At 30.5% G+C, this 14,985-nt stretch overlaps 1 protein-coding gene across 1 annotated transcript; it reads left to right on the top strand.

Moving 5' to 3' along the window:
• Nucleotides 1-9,767: 9,767 nt before the first annotated feature.
• LOC125828231 (gibberellin 20 oxidase 1-D) lies at nucleotides 9,768-11,750 on the top strand. The gene is made up of 3 exons (XM_049507546.1): nucleotides 9,768-10,418; nucleotides 10,613-10,934; nucleotides 11,120-11,750. Exons 1-3 carry the CDS (start codon nucleotides 9,883-9,885, stop codon nucleotides 11,396-11,398), a joined length of 1,137 nt encoding a protein of 378 aa, XP_049363503.1. The 5' UTR covers nucleotides 9,768-9,882; the 3' UTR covers nucleotides 11,399-11,750.
• Nucleotides 11,751-14,985: the final 3,235 nt, after the last annotated feature.

The raw sequence follows: 14,985 nt of genomic DNA on the forward strand, positions 1-14,985 counted from the left end.
TTGTTAACCTTAAGGTCGAAAATATTCAAATCCCCAAAGACACCCATTTTGAATTAATCACCTAACTAAATTAGCCGTTTCTCACCCGACTTTAAAATAAATAAATGAATAAATACGTAAGTTTACAAAATACTTCACTTAGATAATATTTTAATATTTTTTCTTTTTTCCCTAAAATGGTCTTAACTAAAAAATTGTTCAAATCAAATTAAGTTACAATACTTTAGCCAAATAATAAATTGTCGGATAACCACATTAGTGGATATTTTAGGTGCCTTAAAAACCTTCCTAGAATATTAATAGGAACCCCGAACCCTTTTTAAGATTTTCACTAGATTCCTGTTTTAATCTATTGAAAAATGAATAGTTTTCTTAATTTTCCTTAAAAAATTAAGTGGCGACTCCTAAACACAGTCCAAAATATATTTTCTAAATAAAATAGTTAAGTATCTATGAGAGGAGTAATATATTCATGTCCTAAGTCTTAAGTATTGAGTTTCTAACCCATTTGAGATTACATTCCTAATCATGGGACTATTGCATGTTACCCATGAAGTCCTTAAGTTGGGTTATTCATGTCCATAATTTCGCATGAACCCTCTGATTTGAGCATTCTTGAAATTAGTAGTATCATTGAATTTCTTGAGTCCAAGTATTTGAGTTCTATCTATAGTTATTGAAAACCTTGCATTGAGTCGTTCAAGTCTATAATTCGGCGTGAACCATATTTTAAGAAGTCTTTTACAAATGTTTAAACTTTGTTTTAAGACTTAAGCTTTGAAGTTGAGTAAAGAGTAAAGAGTAAGAGTAAAGTTCATTTTCTTTAAAATGATATATGAGAACTAAGTATTCCCAAAAGTAAATGTTTTCACATTTAAGATGAGAGGAAACTGAGATTTCCAAAAGAATTTTAAGCAAGAAATGGAACATCGATTCCAAAAAAGCTTTTAAGCTAAGTTTTGAGTAATTATCTCAAACCAAAGAAAGAAGTTGTTTTTAAAATATATGAGCTAAGTATATTTTTGGGAGTAGTATTGAGCACCGATATGGAAATGCGAGTTCATATTAACTCAAGTCTCCATAAACCATGTAGCCATCATGGATATTAATCGGTCATAATTTTTAGATGATCACATAAGTTAAGCTAGTGGATCCACTAAGTTAAGTAGTTCGATATGACGGTAAAGTATATGACAGTCTGGTAGCGTGATGGTAAAAACGATGTATCACCACTTAGGCTCATAGTGATGGTTATCGGTTAGAGAAACTCCCACAACAGTAATTGCATGGTTCCTTAAGGGGTTCTGCTTAGTATGAATGGGGGTATAGGACTTCATTCATGCATTGCACAAGTAGACTTTGAGAGGTATGTCTTTTATGAATTTATGATTATGAGTTGACATCATGTTTTAAATAGTTTTCCTTTTCTTTATATTGCACTTGTTTTAAACTGCTTTATAATGAAATGAGTTCAGTTAAGTATTCATGAGTTGAGTATCCAGAGTTGAGTATTTCAAGTCGAGTATCATATCTTTGAGTCGAGTATCATATCTTTGAAGTTGAGTATCTTATCCTTGAGTACTTCTGAGTTGAGTAAGTTTGAGTAGTTTTGAATATCCTTGAGTATTCCTTGAGTTGAGTAAGTTTGAGAAGAGGTAAGTATGTTTCCTTTTTATCAAGTTTCAAGCTTATGTTTATGCTTTAGAATTCCTCTTACATGCTCGTACATTCCACGTACTGAGTCATTTGTCCTGCATCTTCTCATGATGCAGACACAGGTATTCGGGATCATCAATATGAGATTCGTTGATACATCCGGGAGTTCGAGTTAGCTATGGTGAGCTTCCTTGTTTTCAGAGGATTTCATTTACTTTTCAGTTTAGTCAGGATGTCGTGGGTCTTGTCCCGACATTCATCTTTATCAATTAGAGGCTTCATAGATAGTCAGTATAGTTGAGAAGTCTGTATTATTCATTTATTTTATTAAATGTTTTAAAGACTTAAGTTGCCTATTTTATGGCAAGTTGAATATATTATTTTTATTCTAAGTTGTTCATTGAGTTAAAGTTTTGAAAAGTTGAGTTTATTGAGTTTTATTCAGTTTTAAGCTTTTGTATGCTTGAGTTAGTCTTCCGCTTGTAGTCAGCCAGGATGAGGGTTCACTTGGGGACCAGTCGAGTGCCGTCCACGTCCAGGGTGTAGGCTCGGGTCGTGACAATAAACTTGGTCACCTTCACAACATTATTCAATTCATGCTTCAGTCCTACAATGAAACAACTGATAGCATTTTCCTGTGATAAATTCACCCTTGTCAAGTTCCTTTCAAATACAACTTGGTATTCCTTCACACTGCCCATCTGTTTAACCTTCTTGATCTCCTCCATGGGATCATCAAAATCAGTCCCAAACCTTTCGACCATAGCCATCACATATTCATTCCAAGTAGCAGGGTGAAGAAATTGTCTATACGTCATAAAAGATAAGTGCCACTGAATAGCTTCACCCTCTAGTTGTAAAGCAACTACTCCTACTTCTCCTCTACTGGAACTCCTTCCATGGAAAAGAACTGGTCAATTTTAAACAACCAAGATCTGAGATCTTCTCCATTAAACCCCAGGAACTCCATCCTTGTCAATCGACTGAAATTAGAATGGTGAGAGTGAAAATTGTTCTCTCTTTCTCGACATACCCCTTTTTCTGATTGTTCCCCTCTGATTCCACCAACTGTAACTTGATCCCTCAAATCAATCATTGCTTGATCTAATTTTTCCAGCGATAAAACTTTCCCAGTCAAAGTGTTTACCTGTGTGAGTAATTGTTGCATCATATCACGTAATTCCACAGTTTCGGCAGCCTCATTGCTTGGAACTCCATTGGATCGAGTACCCTTCACCATTGTAGCCGAGGAAAGAGTGGCTCTGATACCAATGTTACTAGATAATGACTCGATTGCAGGAGTCCTAAAGATTCGAGGATCGAAAGATTGTCCAGAAAAAACTCGAGGATTCAATCAATGGAGGTGAATAGAGAAGAAGAGAGAAAAATGATCTGTATATTTCATATCTTGTATAGAACTGTATTACACTTTATATAGAATTGAAAATACAGCTGAAATGGATTCAATTCTAACTAACTCTGTTATTTTGATTTATGTGCCCAACTAACTGTAACTACTTCTATCACTAACTAATATATGAAAATCTCTTTTTCATGTAACATGTTCACATCTAGAAAAATTCTATCTTTATTATAATTTTTATATATTAAATAGATCTTTAAAGTCAATTACATATTTTGGAATAAAATTAGTGAATTTACATATCAAGCATGTGCTATAAACAATATATTCGTCTCTGGACGAATAATAACTTATTAAATTTTTATAAAACCTCTCTGTTGGCTAATTGATTAAAGTTTTTGGCTAATTTTGAACGGATCCCTTTAACCTGAGCCTGAGATTGGCCAGGACAACGGATACTACACAAAAAATATTCATTAGTGGTAATTAATTAACGATAATAGTTTAGTTGTCGCTAAATATATTTTTAGAGGCAATTAACACTCTTTGTAAATGTCTCTAAAGTCCATAGCAACATTGAATCCAATGACAATTAACTCATGTTGATAAATATTTTAACACTCTTTATTAATATACGTATTTATTATTGTTAAAAGTTATTTTTGTTATACCGACATGACCGACAAATATTAACTGTTAGATAGGTTAGTTTGCTCAAACATTATCATCATTACCTATAAAATTATATTGTGCTGTTTAAGTATTGAAGTCAATATATATATATATATATAGTTAGACATGACTATGTTAAAGTAGGTTATGTTTTCTCATTGTTTCATTTAGTTGTCTTGATAAAGCAAAAAAAATCACTAATATAATGCCAAACTGACTTTAATTTGTCGAAATTATGTTTGTGCTTTCATAGATAAGTTCCACTATGATGTATTATGCATATTGCATCATGTACTTCTGTTTTATAGTTGCTAACTAGTAATATATATAGTACTTTCAAAATGTCAATATCATACAAATCCCAACATCAATGCCATACCCCCGCACTCAATCAAAAGGCAATGTGTGTGGGGTGGGGTGTGTTTGAAAATGCCCAGTCTATTCAAAGAGGAAATGATTGTATATATAGTTTTATTTTATTTTTGTAATTTGAATATAAGAAAATGATATTGAGTATATAAGTAAAATAAATAAACCTTAAACACTACTGACTGACTGACGTGTTTTAAAGTCGTGCGGTTCTAGGTCATAATATCACTATTAGATTAGACCGTTACATCAATAATATCATGATGAATACTATTTGTCGTAACCTATATTAGATTAGTCTTTGAGATTCATTATACATAATTCGTGATCATAGAACTTTGGGAAGTAAGCCAATTTAATGTTCATCATAATAGACATCGCGATAAGCCACTTAGAGCCATATAAGATTAATGACTTGGTGACTTCTTTTACTTTATGGGTGTTACTCTTGATATAGGCCACTTATATGATTGGAAAAGTATTACAATATTGTCAATAACAAACAAATTGAAAAATTTACTTATTAATACGTTGTGTTGTAGCAACTAGCGAGCCACTACCTTAAAAACAATTTCCGATCTCATAAGAAAAAAGTTTGTATATAAATTGCTCAAAATAATTTTTATCTTTTTATGACGAACTTTTATATTTTACATTAGACAAAAAAAAAATGAAAAAAAGGACTCACAAGGAATTCTTTGTCTTTACATTACCAGCGAAGGATTTTATTTATAAATTAAAATAAAATTGCAGATAAAAAAAGAAAAAATGGGAGAAGGGATAGTATAAAATGGGAATCGAACCCTCACTAATCCGAGACGAAGTCATCAGAGATCTACCTATTTGATTAGCTTGATAGCTTTTTTGTTCCAATTTTATTGGATGTTCCCCAAGGAACAATTTGATAGATTGTTCATATATGGTGCAAGCCTGTCGATCACAAGATTAAATTATATTATATAATGTTTGCATTGGAAAATAATTTGGTTTGTGTGAGTTTGATTTTTGGAAAATAGCATTCTATAAAGAAGGAATCCTGGATTTACAACATTAATACCTCTAGCTAGATACTCTTAACGGATATATACAAGTTGCACATTTTAAAGTAAATTAAATTAGCTTAATTAAGCACAATGACAAACTTTTATTTAAAAATAAATATAGACATGTTACATCCCCTGTAATTCTCCTCCAAAAAAATGACAACCATAAGCACATTAATAGCTGTTTATATACATATAAATATAATTAAGAGCATAATATATAGCTTATAATTCTCCAGATGTCACCCTCAAGCTCCATTACTTCCTTTCACCTTTCATGCTGAAACTGGATTTTACACTTGGGAGATGCTGACAGTCATTGGTAAAACTCAAATTTCCTTTTTTTTAAAATTATATATATAATATATATATATATATATATATATATATATATCTTCAAACTTTGGAGTTCCAATATCTTGTTTTGCTAATTGTCATTTTCTTTAGGTCCAATTATTTTGTGTGTCATTTAATACGAATTGGTCAAACTTTCAAAATCAATTTATTTTGAAAAATAATTTCTATGTTACTCTTCATATTTCATAAGCATATTTTTTTTTCTTTTAATACTTAACTAAATACCTCACGTTTTTTAAAATAAGTAATTTTGACGTCCCAAAAGCTTGGTCAACCGGTTATAGAGCTTACAATCTCCACCTTATGGCTAAATGTGAACAGCCACCAATCCCCTCCCCTCTTGCTTGGTTCATTATTACTGCTTTAATTTCTTCCTTTTTTTTAATTTTTTTTTATATATGTCTCATTCAATGGATCATCATGATGTATTAAATGCTCTTATTTGTTAACTTGTTGCAAATTAAAGAGATTACTACTGAAATTAATGTAGAGATCGTTTCTTTCTTTAATTTAAATTAGAAACTGTCTATTTACAGGTCGGCATGATACGGCTTCCCCTGTCCTTGCTTTCGTTGTTATATTTATCCCGTTTAGTTTGATTTAACATAAAATTTATAAAAGAAAAAAAAACTTTTGATATTTATGATCTTAAATAAGTTATAGATGTCTGTATAACTATAAAATATTATATTAAAAATAAAATAAATATTTTAAAATTAAACTTTAAATAATATAAAAATGTGTCATTCCTTTCTAGATTAACTAAAAAGAAAAATGAGAAAGTATTAGCTTTCTTAAGTAAACATATTGGGGGCTGCAAAAAGGAGAAGACAAAGGCACTAAACGACATTTGAACCTAAGCTTATTTTTATCTCTATTTAATTTATGTGATATCGTTTAAGTTTTGACTTAGTATAAAATTAAAGAAAATAATTTTAAAATAAAAAATTTATGATCTAAAATAAATCTTAAATATTTGTGTTACTATATATTAATAATTAAAATAAATTGAAATAGGAGAGTGATAGACTTACACTGGTGTCATAGAACATTCCTCTTCTTCTTTATGTGAATCTTTTAACGGAAACTTTATCATTACAAGTCTAGCAAAATATTTATTGGCATAGGCTTGGCGATCACACAAACAAAAATAATAAATTCAATGTAACTATATAAATGAAATCTAAAAAAAAAAACAAAATATACAAATTTTATTTTTATCTTTTAAGTTAAAAATGTTATTTTTGCTAGACCTTCGATTCGAATGGAAGACTTTACATGTTACATGAATTTGTACATGGGCTACGTTGTCTAGTTCTAGTTCGTGAAAGAAATATAATTTATATAAGCCATAATATATAAACATGATTCTTAACTTGGCTTCAGCGGATAACTATGCCCTCCAACTTTGAGTGTGCACAAGTAGACACTTAAAATTGTATAAAATTGAACAAGTAGACACACGTGTCCTACATGACATAATACACGTAGGACGCCACATAGGACATAAACTTGCCATATAGGGTGTCATGTAGGATGAATGTGTCTATTTGTTCAATTTTATACAAGTTTAAGTGTCTACTTATGCACACCCAAAATTAAAGGCCATAGTTGCCGATTAACGTCAAGTTAAGAGTCATGTTTATGTATTATGTCTTTATATAATATTGTTAGATTATTTTTTCGTATTTTAATAGGTAACTTACACAAACTTAGATACATGTGTATTGATGTTGCTAGCCATTCCAGAGGCTGACCCACCGTACGTACCCCTCTAGGTGGGATGCACGTGCATCCGCTAATTTCGAAAAAAATTATGTACATATATGTATATCTATTTTAAGAAACTTACATAAATTAAGATATAATTAACAGTGTATCCATGCAAAGCATATGAATGTCATTGTGCTGCTGGTACAAGCTAGAGGATCTACCAATGAGACTTGAGTTTGAATCCAGCTAGAATGGTTTTTTCACAATTTTTATTTTAAGTTTATCTTAAAGCTCGTATTTGAGCTAAGGTAATATTGGTGCATCCAAAGTCTTCAAATTCTAGATCCGCCTCTGCTAGCCACGAGATAAGAGGGGTTCTTTCTTATCGTAAAACCGTCTTCAACTTTTCTTTCTTTGCTCTTTTCCGCATCACGATTAATAATTGGATAGAATCTCCTTGAATAAAAAAGGGGCGTACAAGTTAAATTTGTTTTCTTCATATTATTAATGTAATTTAATTTATTATAATATGTTAATAATTATTTTTAATAAGAGGGTATTTTGATTGGTTTATCTAAAATAATTTTTGACTTTTAAACTCTTTTTTATTTTTGAAAGTTGTTTAGAAATAGACAAAAAAATATTTTAAACACTTATTTTTAGGCCTAAAATATATAATATAAGTTAAAAATTAAAAATTTAGTATAATCAACTTATAACTTATAATATACTTAAAAAGTAACTCTAACCCCCCCCCCCCCCCCCCTCAGGGCCATCTCAACAAGTTTAGGGGCCTAAAGCCTAACATTATAAAGAGGCCCTAATATTTTTAGTTGATATAAATATAAATTGAATAATTATAATATACTAGTGTAATCCTACAAATGAGGTCTGGAGGGGCAAGATATATGTAGACATTATGAAGTAAGAATGCAAATATAAAGTTGGAATAATAAAACATGACTCAAAATTTTAAAAATATGATGATGTTAAAATAGTGTAGCGATGAATTTGATAAGTTAATAAATAATATTAAAATAGTGTTGATTAGTTTTAGTGCTTGAAATTTTAATAAGACACCAAAAACAAATTTGATCTTTTTATAAACACACAACAATAGATATCACATAATGTAGAATGTTTGAACGTTTGAGAGACTTAAGAATATTCAATAATGAAAGAATAAAAAATAGTGAAAGGAGAATAAAGAAAAGTAAGTATAAGAACACAATACTGTTGGTTCATGATAATCGTCAAAATATATATGAGCTAGACAACAAAATACATACCCACATGCGAAACTAGAAAGGATACTACAATTAACTAGCCACATAAGAATCTAGAAAAGACACTACAATCAACTAAACAATATTCAATTTCTCAATTATATTTTCTATACAAAAAAAATAATTTCAAATTTATCAATACATGAATTTTTTTTAACAATATATATATATATATATCTTTGAGAGAAAATGGAGGCCCCAAAAAAATTGGGGCCCAAGCGACTGCTTTAGTGGCCTTATGGTCGAGACGACCCTGTGCCCCCACCCCACCTCCAACTAAATTATCAATCAATGCTCATTAGGATAAGAAATCTTAGCACCCCCACTAAATTCTCAATCTCGGTTCATTTTTTCCTATCACTTTTTGACTTAGCACACTATTCTAATTAGTATTAGGTCTTGAAAAAATATTTGGAAAATAAATAAAGAATAGTAATTAGGTCTTGAAAAATTATTTGAGAGATAAATAAGGAATTCTAAATATAAAATATAAAAAAAATTGATATGTAAAATGTGATAAATAAAAATAAAAATTTATTTTTAAAATAAAAAAATAATCGTGTCAAGTCAAATAGTTAGGTGACGCCAGTGATGACGATATCAGGAATATGTTATGAATGAAAAGAGTGTGCTTCAATAAAAAAGGTTGGGTGGTGAATGGTGATGGCTCAATCACCCGACCAAAGGAAACTCCAAACACCATTGGGAAACGCTTTCCTGTCCAACAGTAGAAAAGACAAACACCATATGGACCTTTTATCTCTATTTTAACCATTATTAACTTCTCCGTAAATTTATTTCATTTGATCATAAATTTTAAAGTTAAAATTTAAATTCTGAATGAAATTTTTGAAGTTATACATTCACAACTTAAAATTGTGTTTAGAAATGTATTTTAGTTTTTAAAAAATAAAAATAATACTTAAGTGAGTGAAAATGAAGAGGATTACAAAGTGCAGAATTGAACTTTCACTAGTAAAATGGGAGTTCAAATATTCAATCAATTGAGTTAGAAGATTTTCCAAGTGAAATTTCCGTGACCACTTTTTGAAACTTGAAAATAATTAGTATTTTGAAAATAAAATTTTAAAATCCAATTCAAAATCTATTACTATCAAACATAATTTTTTAAAATTTAATTTAAAATATATGAGAAACTCTTCTATGATGTCAATAGTAAAAAAGACAAACCACATAAGGACCTCTATCCCAATTTTAAGCATTGCTAAGCCCTTTTTAGCAAACTATTCATTTTCTCTGTTAAGTGAGAGACCTATAAGATTCCAATTTTTGTTCACCTATTTTCCCAATGAACGGCCTTGGCTTTTCCTTTATCTCAACTCTCTCTCTTTAGTTTCTTTATATATCCTTCACTTTTGGCTCTTCACAAATTAACTACTACTCCTACTCTGTGCATGCAATAATGGCTATTGATTGTATGATCACAAATGCAAAATCTCCAATGATAGATGAAAAAAAACAATTTATTTTTGATGCATCGCATATGAAACGTGAGTCTAATATTCCCACACAATTCATATGGCCCGACCACGAGAAGCCTTGTGCCGTAGTACAAGAACTTCACGTACCCCTTATTGACTTAAGGGGTTTTCTTTCCGGTGACTCCGACGCGGCCCAACAAGCATCTAAGCTTGTTGGAGAAGCGTGTCGGAGTCATGGCTTTTTTCTTGTGGTGAACCATGGAGTTGATGCTAATCTTATTTCTAATGCTCATCGTTATATGGATACGTTCTTTGACTTGCCGCTTTTGGAAAAGCAAAAGGCTCAGAGGAAAATTGGTGAGCATTGTGGTTATGCTAGTAGCTTTACTGGAAGGTTTTCGTCAAAGCTACCTTGGAAAGAGACACTCTCTTTTCGTTACTCTGCTGAAGAAGAATCATCTCACATAGTTGAAGAGTATTTTCAAAGGACATTGGGTGAAAGTTTTAACCATCTTGGGTACGGACCGTACTACTCTATTCGTTTCAATATAGTTATTTGTTTCAGCTGACTGCAAGATTCAAATTTTTTTTTATTATTTTAAATTTTGTGTCACTCAAAACCAGATAAACAATTTGATATAGAGGCACTATATATATATATCGATTATATATGTAAATGAGTTAACCTTTTTTTCCACTTAAATTATATAGGAATGTTTATCAAGAATATTGCAATTCCATGAACACACTTTCTCTTGGGATCATGGAACTCTTAGGGATGAGCCTAGGCGTAGAGAAGAGCCACTTCAAAGAATTTTTTGAAGAAAATGATTCGATAATGAGACTCAACTACTATCCACCATGTCAGAAACCGGAGCTCACCTTAGGAACGGGGCCTCATTGTGACCCAACATCATTAACAATTCTCCATCAAGATTGTGTTGGCGGACTTCAAGTTTTTGTGGACGATGAATGGCGTTCCATCAGTCCAAATTTCAATGCATTTGTGGTTAACATAGGCGACACATTTATGGTAAGATATTTTCACATTGTAACGATGAAATGATATATATCATGTGTGTTTAATTAGGACGTACAACATGAATATGATGTCCACATATATACTCCATTGAACAAGATGAAATATAGGTGAAAAAGTGGTCACATAAATTTGATCTAGTGGGGTTTAAACTTTTTTTTTTTTTTTACCTTTTGCAGGCGCTATCAAATGGAAGATACAAAAGTTGCCTGCACAGAGCAGTAGTAAACAACAAGACTCCTAGGAAATCACTTGCTTTCTTTCTTTGTCCAAACAAAGATAAGGTGGTGAGCCCACCAAATGAATTGGTGGACTCCAACAACCCTCGAATATATCCTGATTTCACATGGCCTACTCTCCTTGAATTTACTCAAAAACATTATAGAGCTGATATGAACACTCTTCAAACATTCTCAAATTGGCTTCATGATCAACACAATACTACAACACAAGTTTAAGAACTACAAGATTGAAGACCTTGAAATTTTATTTATATATGTACGTGTACACGTTCTCTTAGTTTCTACGAAGAATATGACAATGTATGGAAATTAGGGGGAAGAGGCATAAAGGAGATGCTTCTTTCGAAAATTTCACAAGAAGAATGAAAATTTGGAAAGAGAGAAAAAGAGGAGACATGTCCTTCTTCTTCTTCTTCGTTTTTTCCATGAAAAGTTGAGTTAAAAAAAAAGTAAATATAGAGGAGATAGGGAAGGACAAGGAAAGGAATAAAAGTGTTGTATAACTTAGTTTTGTTTATTTAACTTACTGAAAAAAATGTAGAGAAGATTATGAATAGCTAGCTTTACTGGTATCCAATGTATTCATTTCTTTTGTTTCTCTTCTTCTTTGAGGTCTTCCTTTTTTGTGTTTAGTCTCCGAGCTAGAGGCGTCTCAAGCACATTATGATCTAAAAGTGAAAATCAAATGAAAGCCTTAATTACAATTTTAAAAATAAATTTATATATATTTTTCTTGAAATTTATTCTTTTAGATTTTTGAGATGCAAAATTGTTAATAACTTTTTATAATTAACTTTTTTAGTGATTCTTTTTAAATTGTTGATATAGTCAATCCATTTTAGTCTTTTTCTAGATAGTATTCCAAATGTGTGAAATAGTACTTATTCAATATTTTTTCCTGAAAAAACACCTATATTATTATTAAAATAAAATAAAATGAAACCCTTTAAATTTGGAGGTCTAAGGCACCTTGCCTTTTGTTTAACCTTTTAGAGTCGGGCTCTCCTGCTCGGAGCAACGATAAAATTATCTTCACTTTAAATCATAAAATCAACGACTGATAGTTAAGATTAGAATAAACGGTATACATTACATATTTTAGGTGTGGCCTTTTTTCATGGTACCCTGATTTTTCGTGCTTTAATTAAAGCATTTTAAATTGATGATTTTCAAACCCTTGCAAGGTAGTTAAATATTATAGTTTTTACAAAATGTCACGAATTAATTTTGTATGGACTTACTTGATAGTATAAAATTGATACTATTAGATGCATCGAAAAGTTTGAAATAGAAAGAGATCAAGGGGTCCACGTAGGGAATCATTTCAAAATACTAATAGGTCCAGAAGTAAGAAAGAGAAAATGAGTGGAGAGGTAAGATAAAGTCCAAAATATGTATTAATAATATATAGACATAGCTTTCAAAATTAGGATATGGATTCTTGTGCAAGTGTGTTTGTTTTTATTCTTGGCATTTATTTTATATCTGGAGATTTGGATGTTTGTGACTTTATGGAATGCTAAGGAACACTGTCTTGCTCTTTGTCCTTGTATGTTGCAACATTCTTCCTACCATATTATATCATCCAAATTGATCACCCAAAGGAAAAAAAAACTAATCTATAGTATATTTTATTTGTCAACTATACTAAATTATTTGTGGAGGGAGTGCTAGTCCCTACGTAACTCCAGCCTCATATTATCACTCCCGTCGCTTTTGTGCTTTTGTCCACATTTATAATTCAAAATCGATATACTTTTACTGGTCATGAGAATCAGTTTGACTAATCTTTAAAGCGAAATTGTATTTTGTGATCATTTGTCCATATTTCATTACGATTTCATTTTATTTTTTTTAAATAGTTTATTTTTAAAGTGAAAAATGGTATTTGAAAGTTGGATTCAGTTGTTTTTGGCCATGAATACAAATTAAAATTGACTTTCTGCGAGTTATTTGAAGTTGGAAAAAGTGAAGCATCTTTTGTTGTTTTTCAAATTTTCGAAAATTCTGAAATTCGATTTTTGAATTATGAAATTTCGTGACAAATATATATATATATATATATATATATATCCTTCTTTAATAATTGAGGTTAGATTTGCCCTCGCATATTTTGAACTACGAGGCTTAATTTTGACCCATATGGCTAATCTATGTTAGACATGTTCTACAAAGGGAAAATTTGGACAACTTCAGCAACGGAGAAGGTACGTAGATCTGATCCCAATTACTAATGGAGAATTATTTTTTTGAACCATTTAGCATAGTTGAGTAACAAATATGACCTTTTTCTTGTTTCTTTAATTCTAGTATAACTTACATAAATGTCATAGTGTAAGACCTAAATTACATTCTATCCCTACTCTTTTCTATTTTATAAAAAAATCATTCAAATATCAGTCATCCGGATACATTATACAACTACTTTGTTGAGATTAAAAAGGAAATTAAATATAAAATTAAATGTCAGTTCCCCAAATCATGCAAATCAAATTGATGTCAATCTCTCCCAAATAACAGCTCCAAACAATTCAAATTTCAAATTTTCTTCTCTCAAATTCTCTCCCAAATTATAACAGATTCAAAAAAAATCGACAATTTTATATAATTTTGTATCATATACAAAAAAAAACAATGAATATTATAAAACAGTGTTGCAGATACTTAACAACATGCGATACATCACAACATCATGATACATAACTATGTTATACACATAACACAGTTATGTATCATATACATAACGATGAATATGATACAAACTGATTTTGTTATAAAACATTAGTGTTTATGTATCAACAGTAATATTTGATAGTGTCTATCGATACATAGCCTTCTACTAGTTAAACAAGGCAGGGTGTATGTGTCGGTAGTAAAAAGATAACGAATTGTGTAATATTTGTGTATCCAATACATAACTATTAACATGATACATAGTAATTTGTGTTTCAATAAATTAGGGTTATGTATCACAACTAATATTTGAAAACAATATATTGTACATGATTAAATTGTAATGTATCATAAAGGTGAAACGAACGAATTATACATTAATTTAAGAATCAAAATCAACTAGATACATTAAAAGATCTGAACCCATATGTATCATAAAAAAGATGAACAACAAAAAATCAGAAAAAAAAGTCAACAATCTGCTTTGCTGAAAGCAAAAAAAAAATGATGAAGAAATCCTTCTACACTTTCTCTTTTTCTCTACATCAACTCCCTTTTTTTTTTCACTTTCAACTATGGCGTCACTCATAGATCTCGACCCAAAGCCCTTAGCGGAGCCACCAACAACTCGACATTTTCCTCCTTTTTTGGGCGTTATTTCCACAATCGATTTGAAGTTGAAGATGCATCCTTTTTCGATTAAATTTGTAGATGGAAAAGCTAAAAAAAATAAAAAATCGACTACTTGATGAAGTAGAAAGAAAAAAATAGATGAAGAAGAAGATGAAGAATAACTACCTCTTCAATAACTTACAGTTGATAAATCAGAAAGAGAAAAGAATTGAAATTCAAAAATAAAGTGATGGAGATAATTGATGATACGTGATTTTAGGCATGAAAAAAGGGGAAAAAATCTTGGGGTAATAGTTTACAATGATGTATCCGGAAAAGTGAGAGAAATTATGGAAACGAGGGATTTTTGTAATTTTTTGGAATGGTAGGGAATAATAGAAAAATAGAGTAAAAAAGGATGTGTAGTAAGGTAATTAATCCTTAATTGTAGCAGCTCGACCTTATGATTTATGACTAATGAAAATACTATTATTAGGGGTGTGTAAAAATCGAATCAA

The sequence above is a fragment of the Solanum verrucosum genome, unplaced genomic scaffold (assembly GCF_900185275.1).
Source record: "Solanum verrucosum unplaced genomic scaffold, falcon-dt-bn FXZP01000047.1, whole genome shotgun sequence".
In the NCBI taxonomy this organism is placed as follows: Eukaryota; Viridiplantae; Streptophyta; class Magnoliopsida; order Solanales; family Solanaceae; genus Solanum; species Solanum verrucosum.